General features: G+C 34.1%; 1 protein-coding gene across 3 annotated transcripts in view; it reads left to right on the forward strand.

Moving 5' to 3' along the window:
• Positions 1–19,366, forward strand: part of LOC150078876 (uncharacterized) — a 203,973-nt gene that overhangs the window by 143,758 nt on the left and 40,849 nt on the right. For 2 of the 3 annotated variants that reach the window (XM_090382404.1, XM_090382405.1), the window contains 4 exons: positions 6,602–6,670; positions 9,769–9,864; positions 13,180–13,242; positions 18,094–18,219. In XM_090382404.1, coding sequence (XP_090238530.1) covers positions 6,602–6,670; positions 9,769–9,864; positions 13,180–13,242; positions 18,094–18,219 — 354 coding nt within the window. The remainder of the gene's footprint in view (positions 1–6,601; positions 6,671–9,768; positions 9,865–13,179; positions 13,243–18,093; positions 18,220–19,366) is intronic. The other variant, XM_090382406.1, reaches the window with a different exon arrangement.

A 19,366-nucleotide genomic window follows, 5' to 3' on the forward strand; every position in this document is an offset into this window, starting at 1 on the left:
CAGATCCCGTTAGCAAACAGCCAGTTGACTCCATCCTTATGGATACCAATGAAATCCCCAGTCAGGAAGAAACAGAAACGATTCTGGAGATCCATCCGGAAGATGAAATAGACAAGAGACCAGTTTTCTCAAAAAGAGATAAAATCAAAATTGACCGCGGTAAACAGACTTTTAAAAAGCAGACAGACTCAGCTCCCTCATCTAAATCTAAACAATGAATAATATAGTCCAGTGGAATTGTAGAGGCTTGCGTAGCAATATTGATGACATCCAGGAAATAATTAAACGTCATAATCCAGTTGGCATCTGTTTACAGGAGACATATTTAACTCCTAAGGTATCTCTCTCGATCAAAAATTATTCTCTTTTCAGAGAAGATAGACCAGTTACAAATAAAGCTCACGGTGGGGTTGCTATTCTCATAGATTCACGAGTCCCTTGCAGGCGTATTCCTTTGCAAACCTCTATTGAAGCGGTTGCTGCGCGAATAGCAATTGGAGTCACTATAACAGTTGTCTCTATCTATCTACCACCCACTCAGCCTTGCACTATTCATGAACTTGAAGATCTAATACTGCAGTAGCCAACCCCTTTCTGTTTATTGGGCGACTTCAATGGACACCATCCATTGTGGGGCTCTCCCAATGCAGATGGACGGGGACAACTTATTGAAATGCTCATTGACAGGCAGAATTTATCCATCCTAAATACTGGTTCACCAACTTACATTCATCTCCAAACAGGAACTGTGTCCTCAATAGATCTATCTATATGCTCTCCAATCCTTTTTCCTTGTATTGAGTGGACAGCTTTGGATGATCCACTGAACAGTGATCACTATCCACTAATCTGTAAAATTCAAACTTCACACTCTGTGACTTCAGAAAACTGCATGAAATGGAAATTTTCCAAGGCTGATTGGGCAAAATATACTTATCACGTATCATTTGATAATCAGATAATTGAATCTTGTCCAATTGACATAGTCACCAGCCATATCACTAAACAAATCCTAGCAGCTGCGTCTATTGCCATTCCACAGTCACAGTCAAGCTCTCGTAGATCCATAAATTATTGGTGGAATGAAGACTGTAGAAGTGCCAAAAAAGAAAAAAACCGAGCCTGGAATATATTCCGCAAACATCCTACTACCAATAATCTTATAAATTATAAAAAAACTCAGAGCCAAGGCTCGCCATATCAGGAAAAAAGCAAAAAGAGACTCCTGGATCCGATTTGCAAATTCAATTAATAAAAATACAGATTCTAGAATAATATGGAGAAAAATAAAACAATTAAATGGCAAATTTCCTCCTCCATCCTCCCCAATTTTCAACTGGAATGGACAGGAGCTGTGTACTCCTGCAGAAATTGCAAATGCTTTAGGCTTTGTATTCTCACAGCTGTCTGCATCGACCGCATACGACCAGTCATTTCAGAAGATTAAAGCTTCAGCTGAAAAATCTCGATTGAACTTCAAAACCAAATCGTGTCTATCATATAATCGGCCCCTCACTATGATTGAACTTCAAGAAGCTATACATACCTCAAAGAACAGTGCTCCTGGTCCAGATGGAGTGTATTATACAATGCTTAAACACTTAGATAACAAAGCATTATCCTTGCTGTTAACTTTCTACAATCGTATTTTCACTGAACATTCATTCCCCACATGCTGGCATCACTCCTATGTACTGGCAATTCCCAAACCAGGGAAAGATCACTCTGTCCCTCACCACTATAGACCTATTTCTCTTACCAGCTGCTTGGGCAAAACCCTGGAAAAAATGATACACCGCCGACTAACCTGGTATCTTGACTCCAAACATTTAATATCTGATAGCCAATTTGGATTCAGGAAAAATCGATCATCCCTGGATCTCATGGTCAAAGCTGAAACAAACATCAGGAATGCGTTTATCCGAAACGAGCATCTCGTTATGGTATGTCTTGACATAGAAAAGGCCTTTGACACCACTTGGCGTTTTGGTATCTTGAAAGATCTACATTCCCTTGACCTCAGAGGCCACTTACCATATTTCATACAAAACTTCCTTCAGAATAGAACTTTTCAAGTCCGCTATCGGCAAGTCCTCTCGCAAATCTATATACAACAGGAAGGAGTCCCGCAAGGCTCAGTTCTGAGTTCTACCTTATTTGCAATAAGAATAAATAATATAACCAAATGCATACCAGTCCCTGTAAACACATATCTCTATGCCGATGACCTGACTGTTTCTTGCAGTTCACAGAATATGAACTTCATCGAAAGGCAACTACAAACCTCTCTTAACAATATTGAATTATGGATGACACAGAATGGATACCGACTATCACATCAGAAATCCAGTGTCATTCATTTTTGCAACAAACGAAAGATGCATCCTGAACCAGAGCTTCACTTAACGAATCATCCTATATTAGTCATGAAAAGTATTTGTCTCCTGGGCCTCATTTTTGATAGTAAGCTTAATTTCTTAGAACATATCAAATATCTGCGGACTACTTGCCAGAAAAAAATGAATATACTCAGAGTTCTTTCTTCGACAACATGGGGTGCAGATCGCTATACCCTGCTTCAATTGTATAGAACTCTAATTAGGTCTCGTCTTGATTATGGTGCCCCAGTTTATGACTCTGCCAGGGAAAGCGTACTTACACGCCTTGCACCTATTCAACATTCTGCCCTCAGGATTGCTACAGGAGCTTTTAGGACATCGCCAGTACAAAGCCTTTATATTGAAGCCAATGAAGTTCCACTCTGTCTCAGAAGAAAGGTGTTACTTCTGAATTATGCAGCTAAAATTCGAAGCATGCCTACCCATCCAATTTGGCCTATACTTAGTGATCCACAGTTTAAAATCTTTTATAGAAATAAACCCAGTGCTGTTCAGCCTACTGGTATCAGATTACAAGCACTATCAGAAACTTGGAATGTCCATCTCGAAAAAGTCCTCCAAGATCCAACCTGTCCAGTCGCCCCATGGGCCTATACTATACCATCCTGTGACAATTACTTCGTAAACTGGGGGAAGCATTCCCTGGCAAATATCAATATACAACAACTCCATACTGCTCACACAGAGAATTATCCTCTTTTTACAAAAATATATACCGATGGATCAAAGTCTGATAGCGCAGTAGGTGCTGCAGCAGTATTCCCTTTTAACACCATCTCTCTATCACTTCCCACAGAATGCAGCAGTTATACAGCTGAGTTATTTGCCATCAAGCTTGCCCTACAAAATATTCTCCATCTGTCCATCAAAAAGAGTATAATATATACGGACTCGCAGAGTGCACTTATAACCCTACAAAACACCTCCTCACCAAAGAATCCTTTAATAAAAACTATAAGAGATATGTTGATACACACTCAGGAACGCCAGCTTGTAGTTATCTTTTGCACATTCATTTCCAGGTATCCCAGGCCACACTGGGATACCTGGAAATGAATGTGCAGATTATGCAGCCAAACATCCTTCTAATTCAGAGTCATCATGTGCTCTCGTTCCATATGCTGACTACAAATCTAATATACAAAGAATATGTAAGGAACAATGGACACTTATATGGCAAAATAAACCAGATAATAAGCTCTTTCAAATAAAACCAGATCCACAATTATGGGCCTCTAGCTTCCGGGAAAACAGAAAGGAAGAAGTAAGAGGTAATGTGACTGTGTCCAATTCTAGCCAGAGCAAGAATTGGACACAGTCACATTACCCACCTATTCCTCCTCACAGGCAATGATCCTCCTCAGTGTACACACTGCAATTCTCAACTCACAATGAAGCACATTCTTGTTGAATGCACCTTATACTCGCATGCCCGGCAACTCTCATTCAGTTTTCTTCCTAATCTTAAAGAATCTTTAAACCTCTGTCATATCATAGGTAATAATGCCAATCTCACAGAATTTTTCTCATTTATCAAACGGATAAACTTATATGATCAGTTTTGATTGTTTGAAAAACAGTCATCATGAGTATCGTCCACATCGCTGATCGGCGCAATATGGCCTGAGCAGCCCTTGCGCCAAAAATAACAATAACAACAACAACAACAATCTCTGCTATATGCCTCATTAGTTCATCTGACATCCATTTAGGCCTAAATCTTGAACAATATTTCTTTGTTGGTATGAAAAGCCTAGTAGCTTCCAAGATTAATTCTTTGAATGCTTCCCATTTTGAATTTGCTGTTGGCAACATCATTAGTTGGTCCCACCGTATAGAATTTAAATACTGTCTCAGACCACTGTAGTCACTTTTACGAAAGCAAAAACCCTTCTCTTTACCCTTGATGGTAGTTACCTCTTTGAGTAAATTCCACTTCAGCACACTGTGATCACTGCCATCTAGTGGTTCCTTTATCTGCAGATTCTTGATGCATGAAGAATCACTACTGATAATCAGATCAAGAGTATTACTCCCTCTAGTTGCCTCCCGAACATGCTGATGTAGAAAACAATCATCCAATAAATCCACAAAAGCCTTGCTAGTGTGTGAGTGATCAACCCACAAATTCCAGTCAATATCCGGGAAATTAAAATCTCCCATTATAAGACACTCTAATTTACTGGCTCACTCTATTTCTCTGCACAATTGCTCATTATACTCATCAGATTCATTAGGCCTATAACACACACCTACTCTCATTTTTCCTTTCCCACTGCTTACTTTGTCACACCAAACAGACTCAACATTGCATTGTCTACCAACATCAATTGGATGCACTTTCTTAGATTTTGTTTCTTAACTAACAGCACAACCCCTCCTCCCTTTCTGTTCTGTCTATCCTTTCTGTACACATTGTACTCCCTAAATTCCTGTTCTGCACTGCTTATGTCTGTGTGACACCATGTCTCTGATATCCCAACAATATCTGCCTTTGATGTCTTGACTAGCACTTCAAGCTCATTGAATTTATTAACTATACTCCTAGCATTGGTGTAATGCAAGTATACATGCACCTGTTTCTACTCTTAGTTTCCCTAACTCAGCCCATGTATTTACTTGTTCCACTATGACTCCCAGCAGTCCTGGAAATCCCCATTGCCTTGCTTTCCAGGCTGCTGCTCAATTGCATTTCAAGTTTAAAACATATCTGGCAACGAGCTGACTGATTTTCTTTATCTTTCTTAAATACTTCCAACATTCTTCATATTCTTTACTCATTATTATGGATAACTAAAAAAAAAAAAATTTAATAAATAAGAAATATTAAGTTTCATAATATTTACAAAGAACTGTAGCCTATAGCAAATATTCAAACACTGGAAAATGCTAGCGAACATTATTGGGTGGAATTCGAATAACATAACATTCAGATTTCCCTAGCAATGTTAAAAGTACCACACAGAATCACGTGCCAAAATTGCCAATTTAAGGACTTATTTTGCTTCCAAAGCTTGTTTTGTTATTTCTTGGAACACCACTCATGGGATTTGTATAAAGTATACTATGCATATAAACTTATTAATATTTATTTTATTTGCAAGAATGAAAGCATTAGCAGCAGACAGGGTCACAAACACACACTTATAACATGGCAACAATTACAAGAAAGACTGACTGATTAGATCGTGACCACTTCTCTCCTACGTGCTTCTGTCTTGTTCCCGGAAACCTTGACCTTAACCTCAGGGCCATACTTAGGCGCATGAGGCACAAGCCTGAGGCCCACAGTTATAAGGGGCCCCAATAAAGTTAATTTTCAGGGGGGGGGGAAAACCACATCTTTATATTTCATAGTATTACAACTTTTGTGTTTAAACAGATTGGTAAAAATAATTTTTTTTTTTTTTTTTTTTTCTGATTATATTTATATATGCAAGTTTTTTTGTTTTTTTTTGAACTCTGGTATCTTTAAAGGTGGCCCTGCAAAAGTTTTGCACCTCAGGCCCCAAGAAGTGTAAGTATGGTCTTGCTTAACCTTTCACTCTGCATGTCAGCATTTCCTGCTCTTGCTTTCAACTTGATGTCAGTGGATTCCTTTGAATCAGTAACGTCTCTATGTTGACTGTTAAGCTTTAATTCTCGCAGGAGAATTATAATACTTTATCCTGATTTCTCAACTGATTTTTATCAGGATTCGGAAAAACACATAAATTCCCGAGAAATGCTGTGAAGGAATTCCTGCATGGAAACACTAATCACCATATCTCACCAGCCTCCAGTCTGCCAGTAATTCACCAAGCTATATAACTGAATACCAATTTAAGGTGGCATCATTCAACAATAAAATTTGTGAATTGATTGTTTCCCAATTGATTTGGAAGAATGAATTATGCATATTTTTCATGTACTTATCAGTTTTCACTATAAAAATTTGTAGAAACATATAGGATTTGCTGATATACAGTAACTATAATCAGAATTATGGTTTCCCAGAATTGTTTTGAGCAATATATTTTAGTAAGACTATTTCTTAAATTGCTGTTGCTATTTATGTCTTGAGTTTTATAAAACTGATATTTTTATTAGAAAATTCTCAGTCACAGTAAGAGTTTTCAAGTGATAATAAATTTTTTTTTAATGTAACCAAAGACGTTTAACTTTTTCAACAACTCTGCAATTCCTTTTTCCCTTTATATCAGTTCAATGAAACAGTAAGAGATGAAGCAGTGAAATTGGATAGAAAACAGTATGTTAGAATAATTGACAGGGTAAGTGTAAAAAGTCTAATATTAATTCTTAAGCTAACAGAATAGTTTATTTTGAAACCTATTATCAGTAAAATGTCTGCTTATTAGTTAAAGCAACTTTATATCCACTTTTTTTTTTTTTTTTTTTTGCTTTCTTTATTTTTGCATTGTATTTTGTTATTACTCTTTAGTACATTGCCAGTATAAGACACAGTGGTTTTAATGCAGTTCAAATTAAATATTATTTTTTGGTTAAATGCCCACTGGAAAGTAACCCTACAAACATTGTTGTCATGAGTTATTTTCGTTTTTGAAAGTTTCAGTCCCTCTTTAGTTATTGCATGGATTTCCAAAACTAAAAAGGCTGAGGTGGTCCTCACCTTGATCAAAGAAGCAGGTCAGACAAGTAATTTCATATTTTGAAGTAGTAGCTTTCATTTTTATGATAGTACTTATGACAATAAATTTACAATTTATGAGTGAACTATTTCATAAATTCATTTAATTTTATTTAAAAAACTAATTTTATTATATTTAATTTATAGAGCTTGTCTCATTTAAGACATTTTTTAAAGATAAAAGCGCTCCTTACATCAAAGTTTAAGACCAACTTTGATGTAAGGGGACTCCCCTTCAGCTTTAAAAATTATTTACATGTTCCCAAGCTTAACAGAATTTATTCCTATTATGTAAATTTTCTAAATTTTTAGATATAAAAAATTTTAGCCATCGTTCATAGATCTCTGTGGGTCAGGGAACTACAAATCTCCTACTCCCCCTAAAAAAAGAGATGCCATTGCACACAGTGACAAGGTGCACTAAGGCCATGAACTCAAGGATCAAAAAAGAAAAGAGAAAACTTACGTATATATTTACATTTTATCTTTATATTAATCTCTAATATAACTTCCTTTCTTTTTTATTTATATAAATATCATTTTATTGAGGAAGACTGCCAGAGAGCTGTTGCAGCAGTTGGTTCCTTTCTAAGTCAGTAAATAAAATTTTCAATACATTGTCTCATTTAAATATAAATGCATTGATGATCATGCATAATGGAATGTAAATTTTTAAGATTTATTTTTATTTATTTTTTTTTCCCATTCCTATTCAATATATTTTTATTGTATTTTGTTTTATTTTTATTTAATTATTTTCTATCCAAAACTACTATATTTTGGATAAACTAATGCTAAAGAAAACAAAAAAGTTGAGAGAAAATCTGTGATATTTTACTTCTCATATTTATCCATTATAATAAATGTATTGCAATCAGTTAATAGAATAATTAATTGATGTCTTGCAGGCAAATGAAATGTAAAGTCAACACCTTTCCATTTCTCTTCCATCCCAATAAGTTTCATCTTAAATTATACTTTACTTTTTCAGTTTTTCATGTCTGTCAATTACATCTTGTCTGACCAGTCTGATTAGATAGTGTGATGCAGTATCAAAAGAAGTCAATTGCAAAAAAATAATTTTGATACCATATACTTGAATTTCAAGGAAAGCTTTTATTACTGTTCCACATGCTGCTGTACAAATTGAAATGGTGTATCATTAGGGACAATACTGCTATCAATAAAGGGATGGTTGAGGGTAGAAGACAGATCAGTTATATCAATGGGAACCGCCCTTCTTGAAATAATGTTAGCAGTGGAGTCCCTCAGGGTTCAGTGCTGAGTCCATTGTTGTTTTCATGTTTATTAATGATATTGATGAAGGCATATCAGACTTAATGTCTTAAGTTTGGTTTGCAGATAATACAAAGGTTAGTAGGGTAGTTCTAGAAAAACATCTAGAAAAATTAAGCAGCTGGGCTGAGAAGTGCAATTGGTTTAACATTTACAAATTCAAGGTTCTCCACATGTGTTGCAGTAATCCCAGAAAAACATACCAACTGTGTTGTACCATACTCAATGTAGTATAAAATGAAAAAGACCTGGGGTAATTGTGCAGTTGGACATGAAATTCTCTGAGAAGTGCAGACAGGCTGCTAGGACAGCTCATAGAGTTTTGTCAGTGATAAAGAGGAATTTTGCCAGCAGCAGTTCTAACCCATTCTGAAGAGTATCTATTTAAATTCTTTGCCTTCTATAATGCAGCAGAGGATCTACTCCCAGTGATCTCAGTATGTTCTAGCTTATATAGCAGTCTCTCATGCAGGACTGGGCCAAATGTTTGCTGAAGTCTAAAAATTAACAGTGTCAGAATTACTTCCTGTGTGCAGCTCAAGACTGACATGATAGCTTATCAGATGATCATGATTATAATTTATCAGATTAGTTAAACAAGGCTTTTCCCTTTACGAAATTGTGCTATAGTGTGTAAGAACTGCTTTTGTGTCGATGATACTGTATTGCATTTTTTATCTTCGTGATTTTTCCTAAGTCAGACTGAAGATACCCACTTTATTCTTTACCCTTATGAATTAGCAGTAAATTCCCAATTCAAGGGAATTCACCTCTGAATCCCTTAAATCCTTGTAATCTTAATTCTATGATGTATCTCTCACTGATTGCTCTAAATTAACTGAGTCAAGATTTTTTAGGGAACACTTTTCATCTGTAAAGATCAGTGCAATCTATTCATCCATTTGGCAATATGACAGGACTTCCTTGGATTGGAGGAGTATTGATAATTTCTCATAATTAACCTTAACGGTGTGATGCATTCCCTTGCTGCTTCCCCCACAATAGCTTATGTGGGGGGAGAGAGAGAGAGAGGGAGAGAGAGAGAGAGAGAGAGAGAGAGAGAGAGAGTGTGAGAATTTGCATATTTCTTATATTAATATGCGGAAATAACATATATACATATATTTCCCCTTTTTTAATTTGTTTGAAATACTTTTTCTAAAAAGCCCTTAGTATCTATCCAGGATGATCCTTACACCAGGATCCAAACTGGAGATGCCACTGCTTCTACATGCATACATTGATCCATAGACTAAATCAGAAATGCTGTATATAGTTTAAATTGAATTTTATAATTTGGAATAAGTATTTAAGATATTTCTTAATATCTTTTTAAGAATTTTTTTTCATAATGTGATTATGGAGCACGGTACCATTGTATTTTGGATACATTACTCTTATTTTTATTTTTGTCACATTGTACAGAATGTGGAAAAATGGTTATTTTATCCAGAGAAATATCCAGCATACAGACAAATATTGGCACTCTATGGTTATGAGCCTATACTTAATGTCTTTCAAGTAAGTAAAAAGCACTTGCTATTTGAAAGTTAAGATATTACATTTTAGATGTAGTGCAATTAATTTGGCCTTGGCATGGTTTTTAATAATTTGACTGCTTCTATTAGAAATTTAAAACATTTATTTTAAACTAGGTTTAAATGTACCTCTGTGGTTTGCATGGCTTTTTATTCATGCACATCGCCATGCATATGAATAACTTGCTACATGTTGTATATACAGATATGCAGAGAGTTTCTTAATTGAGTACGCTTACCTTACCATTAATATTCAGACACCCCTCTGTTGATAGTTAGTGACATTTTTTTTTTAAATGAAAACCTCAAACACGAGAGGTATTAGAACCTCTAGTACTGAGTACCTTGCATGGGTTGAAGATTGAGAAGATGAAAGAAGGTATTTGTTGACATTAGACTTGAACTTCTGTAAATTGTAATTTTCAGGAAATACGTATGAAGGACGGTTTTTCCAGAAAACGGAAGTTGAAAGAATAAATGAGGAAGAAGAAAAGTTGGTTCTGTGAGTTAGAAGTTGGACAATAAAAGGATATTGACTAGTTACGGCACATGTTCGGACTGCTTTGGAAGAGAGCAGAATTATAGAAGCCAATTCAGTCCCCATGGAAGTATCTATAGAAAAGGCATGCAGCAGAAACAGAATGTCTATGAGACAGAGAGTGGAGAAACACTGTTGGAGATGAGTCATTAATTAATCTAACTGCCCTCTTTTGAATGGAATCTAGAAACCTGAGAGTGGTTTTAGAGTCACCTCCCCCAGTTGTGAGAACAATATTCCATGGTAGGGCAGATTTGCAACTTGTATAGAGTAAACAGCTGTTTGGGGAAAAGTAATGCTGAGAGTGAAAGAGAAAACCCAGTTTTTGCTTATGCCAAGAGAGATTAGAAGTCAGGGCAATCTCCAATAGAAATATATGATCTTGCCTAGAAATCAAAGTGTCATCGAAGATAAGCATAGGAGCAGAAGAATACTTTTTGTGTGATATAAGACAAGGCTGAGTTTTAGAAGGATTGAGATCAACTAAGTTATCTTTGCCCCACTGGAGAATTACCTGGAGATCAGCATTTAAGGAATTGGTAGTGGATATTTGAGAAGTTGAAGCTATTTTTTCAGGGCAAGGTTTCTCAAACTGGGAGATGGAATGCAATGTGCTATGATCAGCAAAGCTATGGATAGGATTTTCAGTCAATGGAAGAAGGTCATTAATATAACAAGAGAAAAAAAGTGGGAGAAAGAACTGAACATTGGGTAATACCAGCATTCGTGGAGAAGTTAGAAGACAGAGAGCCATCTACCATCACCCACAGTGAGCAGTCAGAGAGAAAACTAGATAACCAATTACAAAAAAAACAGTTTGCAAACCATAAGATGGAAGCTTTTTTTTAGAAGACCGTTATGCTAAACATGATCGAAAGCCTTTGAGATGTCAAGAGCAACTGCTTGTGTTTCACCAAACTTTTCCATTGAATTTGTCCATAGATGGGTAACCATACTGGAATCCATACTGGCAATTATTGATCAGATGGAAGGTTTTTAGACAGTTTAAGAATTTCTCCATTACTTTAGAAAGAGACAATAATTGGTTGGGAGGCATTTGTCACCCTTTTTAGGAACTGGCTAGATATATATGAGCAAATTTCCAAGCAGAAGGGGAAACACCTATGGAATAAGAAAGTGAAAAAATGTGACACAGAACAGGAGTAAGTACAGGAGCATAGGTTTTAAGAACAAGTGGAGAAATACCGTCAGGACCTGGAGCTTTCTTGTGCTTATCTTCGATGACACTTGGATTTCTAGGCAATATCTTGATTGATATCAAAATCCTTCTGATATCGTTTTGATGGAGGACCGCAGGAGGCATTGAATGGAGTGAGGTGTGGACTGGTGGGATTTGGTGTTTGATTTTAATATTTTATTTTACATTATTATTATTATTTTTTTGGCTGAAGAAAAACCCCATCTCCTTGCATCATATGGCCTTACAATACCAGTTTAAAAAAACAATTTAATTCTTAGATATTCCTTGGCATGGTGCACACACTTCAAGTGAGTTACTTGAAGATAATAAAGAACTCAAACCTTAGGTCTCAAGTACAAGTTCTTGTGACCTAAGTGACCTTTTGTGATAGTGATATTGCAAAGACAGTTGACACTGAAGAAGTGAAAAGAATATACCATAAAACATTTGACTCCATAATGTACATATTTACAAATTTGATATGAACATAATTGAACCAGTGTATGTTTGAGTGCTTTATTATCTTCAAATAGATTTAATTCCACACAACCAGAATAAAATTTCGCAAATATATTAAATTGCATACTGTAATGGCTGTATTCACAGCGTAATTTAATTTCTCTCTCTCTCTGTGCTTTTCTGAGGTGATGTAAACCTGATCACCAACTCGTGCAAATGGTATACAACCAGCTTACATAGTTGCAATTGACAAGAAATTCATACTAAGTGGGGAAGTTTAAACTGAATAAGTTAGTGTTAAAAAGACAGAAATGTCACCACGTTTACTAGAGATTACAAAAAGGAGTATTTAACAACAAATAATATCCCAAGATAGAGACTCTCTCTCTCTCTCTCTCTCTCTCTCTCTCTCTCTCAGGTATGAATAATAATAATAAAATTATAATGGTGGCAAAAATGAAACTTTAATGATCTTGTGATTAGTTGAATTTCTCTCCATAGTACAGGTTTTTATTTTTCTTTATATTGACAAAATTAATGTGTTAATTGTCTATTCACAAACATGATTCTTAATGTTTTAAATGAGAGAATTGTGGAAATCTCTACAATATATGATTTTAAAAATTTCTCTCTTGATTATTTTTCTTATTGGATACTTCAGCCCATTTAAATCAAAATGAATCTGTTTTGATCCCTTGCACATTGAATTTTACTTTAGTAATGTTTTTATCTCAAGGCTTCTTTTCAGTAAATTAACTTAAAATTTACATCTTACATCCAACTGAGCTCAAATTTTATTTGCTTAAGTTATCTGTGATTTAATTGTACTGAAACCTTTGAAATTTGCCCATAATAAGTTACTGAATGATATCTTAATGTTTTATTCCATGAGAATAGAATGGAATAAAATGTTGAAGTATTTTTATTATAATAATATATTTATTTTATGTATTTTTAATATTATTTTAGTAAAAACAAAATTTGGGTAAGGATAATATAAATTTGTTGAAAATTTAAATTTCTTTTTAATTCAGATTTTTTTAAATAGTTTTGAGTGCTTTGCTTGTTTTATTTTTCTAATTTCTTTCAATTTTTTTCAGGATAGTTCTAAATTATGTAGTCCTCAAGTGGAATCATTTGCTGTAATATTACCATTTTATCAGGTTGGTCTTGTTTTCCTTCTTAGACATTAGAAAAAAGAATAGCTACAACTCTAGAGGTATGGTCTATCCTCTGACCCAGGTTGTCTGTCTGACATAGACTGTTATACAGTATTGTTAGTTTTTGTTGCATTTCAATTTCATGTTTTTGTTTTTCTCTCTCATCTAACAGTTACAGTTTATTGATTTTTGAATAGCATATGGAATAAATTTGTATTCATCTGCCAATGGTAAAAAATCAGAAACTGTTAGCACTTTTATAGGTTATTGATTATTTTAGTTTTTGATCAATGATATATGGGAGATATTTCATGCTCCATCAGATCTCTTTAGCTTATAACCAAGAAAGTGCAGGATTCAAGTTTTCCAATTTTTATAACCAAATACTTATAGAAGGTGTTTCTTTTTATTCATAAAGTAAAAGCTTTACTGTCCATAAGTATGATGATTTATTGATTTAAATATATGCCATGGGTTGCCTAATTTTGCTTCAATATAAGATACTTATAATATACTATACTTATATTGTATTCTAAAATTGCTTCACTGCTTCTCTACAATCAACTTAGAATGTGCTATAACTAACTGATAAACGTAGCACTTGAGCAAAAGAGTAGATTACAGGTTTCTTATAGTTTAAACATGGTTAAAAATTTTCATTTTTAACCATGTTTAAAAATGAAAATTTTTAAACATGGTTAAAATTTTTAAAAATTTTTTAAAAAAATTTTTAAAAAATAAAAATTGCTTCTTTAAAAGTTTTACATTATTACTTATAATTTAGGTCTAGTTTCTTAAAGTTTTATGTGCAGTACATTTACTACAAAAAATTAAAGTCAGCCATAGTATATCTTTTAGGAAACTAGGATATTTGAAAACTGTCAGAAACCATTCCTCATGGATAATTTGATAACTGTCACCACTTATTTCTTAAAATATATAAAAAAAGAAAGTTTTTTGTGTATTTTGTTATACTCAATTGGTACCATGTCAAATAATACACGTCACATAGACCATAAAAGTCTGTTGTTAGGAAATTCCAACTCCCCAAGCCAATGTTTCTACAATGAGAAAGTATTATGATGGCAAAAAGTTTTGAAAATGCATTTAATGGGAAAGGAATATTTATTATATGAAAATAAGTAATTTCAAAATAATCAAAGTATTTATTTCAGCATCTAATAAACAAAATATTTCAGGAAGATTAATAATAACATAGGAGTTTTTCACTTATTAACAAGGACATTTTTCATTGTTGAGCTTTATAATGTTCATATAGGCAAACCTGTAAATCTGATCATTAGCATTAGTAGAGGCATTTGATGCAAGAAAGCAAGCTTATGCAGCATCAGCCAAAAAAAAAATAAAAATAAATAAATAAAAAATAACCACTTCCACTTTACCCCGCTGTTCGTTCGAAATACCTGTCCAGCTGAGCCTTAAACTTATTTAGGCTATCAACTTCCACGACAAGGGATGGCAGCAGGGCTCCCACTCACAAATTTTAAAAAAACTTAGATTGCAACTTAAATAAACCAAAAAAAAACCTAGTTTTCATCATATAGTATAGCAACACAAATAAGATAAAACTTACTATGCAAAAATATCTTTTATTTAATTGTAATCAGAATTTTCATCCCATTCAGTTCCCTCCACATTTATTTTTTGAAGTTCTTTCATTTTTTCAAACGTTCTTCGTATCTTTTATGACAAGTTCCTTGTATGACTTCTTTTACCAATTCTGATTTAGGTTTCCATGTATAGCAATTTTGATTAGATCTATTTATCGCCTGTTTTGCCATTAGTCGATTTTTCACAGTTTCTGGTTTAAGGGAGTTTGTGGCTTTTGTTTTTATATGGTTTATTTGGGAGAAGATTCTTTCTACGCTTGCCGAAGAGTGAGGTAAAATAGTTAGACTGGTCATAAAGTTAGATAAAATCTCATATTTAGAATTATTAAAGCCATCTTTTATATTACGTAACAGATACCAAAACTCAGGGATGGTTTTGTAAGAGAAATCTAAATCTTGATTTAAACGAAATGATCTCCATTCATCATCTAGAAGATCTAGTTTGTCTTCAGAAACAAGGTGAGGGAACTGCATTGCTAAATGGAAAATTGAGGATGGCGAATTGGCACGATCATGTATCACTGCTGGGTCAAGAACATTGAGACTGGCAATAATTCCATCATCATTTAGAGGAAATATTTTTCTGATTTCCATACAAAGTTCAACAAGAAATTTTAAACAATCATTTTTAAACCTGCTTTCACTGTCACCAAGTGGTGTTGAATTTAATAAGGCCATACAACGGCCTCCCAAATATATTTTATTTAGAGGCTTATGATTTATTGCATTGCTTGGATCAATTTCAACCAGCTTGCACGAAGTAATGACTTCTTTTATGAAAAAACTAAGAATATTTTTATACTCAATTGAAACCATTGAATGAATTAAGTGCAATCTGAAATGCTCAGATTGAAATTCAATATTCAGGCAGTTTATTTTCTCAGTACATATCCTAAAAACAACAACATATGCTTAGTTCCTTTGGTGATCATAGTATTGTAAATATTCACTGCACCATCGATTTTGTCAATTTTTGATTGAGACTGAAAATAAAGAACTAACGCATCCCACTGCTCACTAATAATTTTTATTACATTGCCACGGGATAACCAACGTGTTTGTGCTAATTTGGGGATTTCATGCTTAGCAGTATCTACAACATCTTGAATCATTTTGAACTCGTTTAATCTTTTACTACTACGTGAAAAATAACAAGAGATATCTTTTATAAATATTTCTAGATATGATGGTAGTACCTTGACTGAATGACTAGCACATAATGCAAAAGAATGGCAAACACATCCCATTATAAATACTGATGGTACATCCTTTTTTAGCAATGACTGGAACCCACTCTTAGTACCCATCATAGTGGCACAATTATCAAAGCCAACAAGATTACTTATTTGAATGTTTTTTTTTCTATGAAAAGATCTTTTACAGCTTGATAAAGCCCTTCTGAAGTACCATTTTCGACACAAACAGTGTCAAGTAACACATCTACAACATCAAATTTATGAATATCAAAATATCTAACAACAGCTAGGACTTGCGATAAAGATAAATCTGTACTTTCATCTATTATCATTGAAAACTTGTTGTTTCTGCATATGTTAGAAATGTATATTTTTTCATGATAGGCTATGCCATCTTGTATAAGATAAGAGACTTTAGTCGCCTTCATCTGAACTTGTTTTGCAATATTGCTATCATGAAATTCTTTCTTACATGCTTCTATATGGTGATCACATTGCGCAAATGGAATATTATGCTCAGAAATGAGTGCAGCAATTGTTACCTCTGCCTTTGCTACTTCTTCATTCTCCGTAGGTTTACGTTTTGTGAAGAACGTGTCTAACGTTGAACTTGTCTTAGCAATATTTGCACTTTTTTTATGTTTAACTGTATTTTTATGCGCTAGTAACATTGATTTATTGGCATTCTTTAATTTAATTTCACAACAAATGCAGTAAGACGCACCTTTTTCATTACTGTCTTCTTTCAACCGATCCTTTAATTCCGGATCTTTTAACCATTCATTTCTAAAATTTTGAGTATACCACCGTTTACTCATCTTTCTCTGTGGGGAACAAGTTTCAGACATTGTGGGCAATTTGTGGGTATGGCTAATTAGCAGTTATCTTATTTAAAATGTTCTATAAAATAAAAAATAAATCACTAATCCATTAACATAAAATAGAAATAGTCACTACAATTTAAATTTATTATATCACTGTATGTAGTACACGCATAAATGTAAAAATCACACCAAATAATGCAATAATACCACAAACGATCACGAAAGACTGTGCAGTAAAGACCGCCTTCCGCCTGCTCAATAGGCTGCGCATACATGTTAGTAACACGATCATGTATGCTTACATGTATGAACATGTAAGCGTAATTTCATAGTGTAGAACCCTGCGAAAACTTTGAAATCCTTTTACATTTGTAGTATTTTGTACAAGCACTTGAGATATTACAAATTATGATCAGTATTGTTAGAATATAAAATTAAGAGAATTGTAAACTGTTATTAAATGTATTAAATTTTATTGTATTTACAAGAAATAAAAATAAATTTTGACTTAAAATTAAAAATTACCGAAAAAACCCAGATAACGAGATATTTTTGTGAAAAAAACCTATCAACCCAGATGACAATCAAAAAACCCAGATCTGGGTGGAAAAACCCAGGAGTGGGAGCCCTGGATGGCAGTCTGTTCCACCAACCAACCACCCGCTGGCTAAAGGCAAATTTCCTCACGTCTATCCTACATCTGTCTTTCCTCGGTTTGAATTTATGCCCTCTCAGGTGATTATTCTGAGCAAGAGGAAGAATCCCATCAGCATTGAGCATGCTCAAACCATTCAAGGCTTTATACACCTCTATCAGATCACCTCGCTGGTGCCTAGTCTCCAGACACTGTAATTTGCAAAACTTAAGCCTTTCTTCGTAAGAGCACCCCTTTGTTCCATTCACTAATCTTGTTGCCCTTCTCTGTACTCATTCCAGCATCTCTACATCCTTCTTGAAATGAGGCCTCCAAACCTGTATACAGTACTCTAGGTGTGGCCTGACCATTGCCTTATACAAGGGAATAATCACCTCCTTATCCCTGCTAGAAAAATTCCTATATATCATCGACAATACACCATGAGCTATGATAAACAGCCATTTAAGATTACTTTTCAATGTTTTTGTGACTAACATAATTCAGTCATTGGAATTTTTTAATCGTAATTACTGATTTATTTTATTATTTATTTATTGTATTTGTAGAATCATATTTCCAAGGTTGCTAAAGCAGTAGAGGTTGGAGATTTAGCCACATTTAACAAATTATCTTTCTTCTCTAATTCTGCTGGTATATTTGAATCAAATTTGTCCTGGGATGGTAGACCTAAAGTAAGTAATCATATATAATAATTTATTGCAGTTCACTAACAAGAAATAAACAAAAGCAAATCCATAATGGAATTACATACTTGTATATGTAATTCCATTTCTTGTATATCTTGCCATTAAAAACAATCTAAGTCTTCTGATAAGTGTAATTTCCCCCCCCCCCATATAGAAGGAATTATTTGCATTCTATTGTGGAAAAATGTCTAAAATTTTTCCACAGTATACTTCACTATAATATTGTCCCATGGGTGAACAATGTTATAGTGAGTTTAGTTTCCTAGACAGTTCTCCACTCCTTAATAGACCAGACCTTGCCCCCTTATGACTTCTATTTCCCAAGCTGATTTGTAAATGGCAACATTTTAGCTTACCTGAAAGGTTTCCATTTTCCACTTGGTACCAAGCTAATAAACATCATTCTTACTTATTACTTATACCTGCTGTGACATTTGTTACCTGAGACTTTGACAGACTGCTTCCATTTCTCTTTATCCATTGCCAATTCTAGCTCTCCTCTCTTTTTTTCTGGAAATGAAGTTCATTAACAGACCAAGAATGGCAATCACTTATTCAGCTAACATTTATTGACAACCTCTGTCAGGTTGTCCTTGGTCTACCTTTTTTTGTTATCCCATCATTAGTTCTCCACTTCACTACTATTCTTATGTTACTGTTTTTATGGTATCTTAAAATGAATTGCAACCATCACCTTTTCTGTTTTATGGCATGTGAGATGTACTGTTGTCTTGTTGTCTGTCTTATTTCTTTGGTTAGTATTTTTTCTCTCCAGTGTACTCTCATTATTTTTCTTAAACTTCTGTTCTCCCCATCAGTCTAATCATCCTCTCTTGTTTTTCTGCTCATCCATGTTTCTCCCACATAGGTAAGTGTTATTTTAATTAAAATATTAAATAATTTTACTTTCATTTTTAGGCTTGTGTTTTGCTTTCCATATTTTGTTCCTTCTACTGAGGATTTCGGGTGTTTTTTTCCTTCTTCTTTTCCTCTATTTTTAATTCCCTCTGTATGCTCTCTATGTATAGCTTTGTAAAACTATTTGTGTTATTTCTCATTATTTTAGTTTTAATTGTGTTTATGTGAAGACCCACTTTCTGTATATTTTTCTTTATTATACTAAGTTTTTTTT

Source organism: Mastigoproctus giganteus, chromosome 10 (assembly GCF_048544385.1).
Source record: "Mastigoproctus giganteus isolate SK-2022 chromosome 10, ASM4854438v1, whole genome shotgun sequence".
NCBI classification, from domain to species: domain Eukaryota; kingdom Metazoa; phylum Arthropoda; class Arachnida; order Uropygi; family Thelyphonidae; genus Mastigoproctus; species Mastigoproctus giganteus.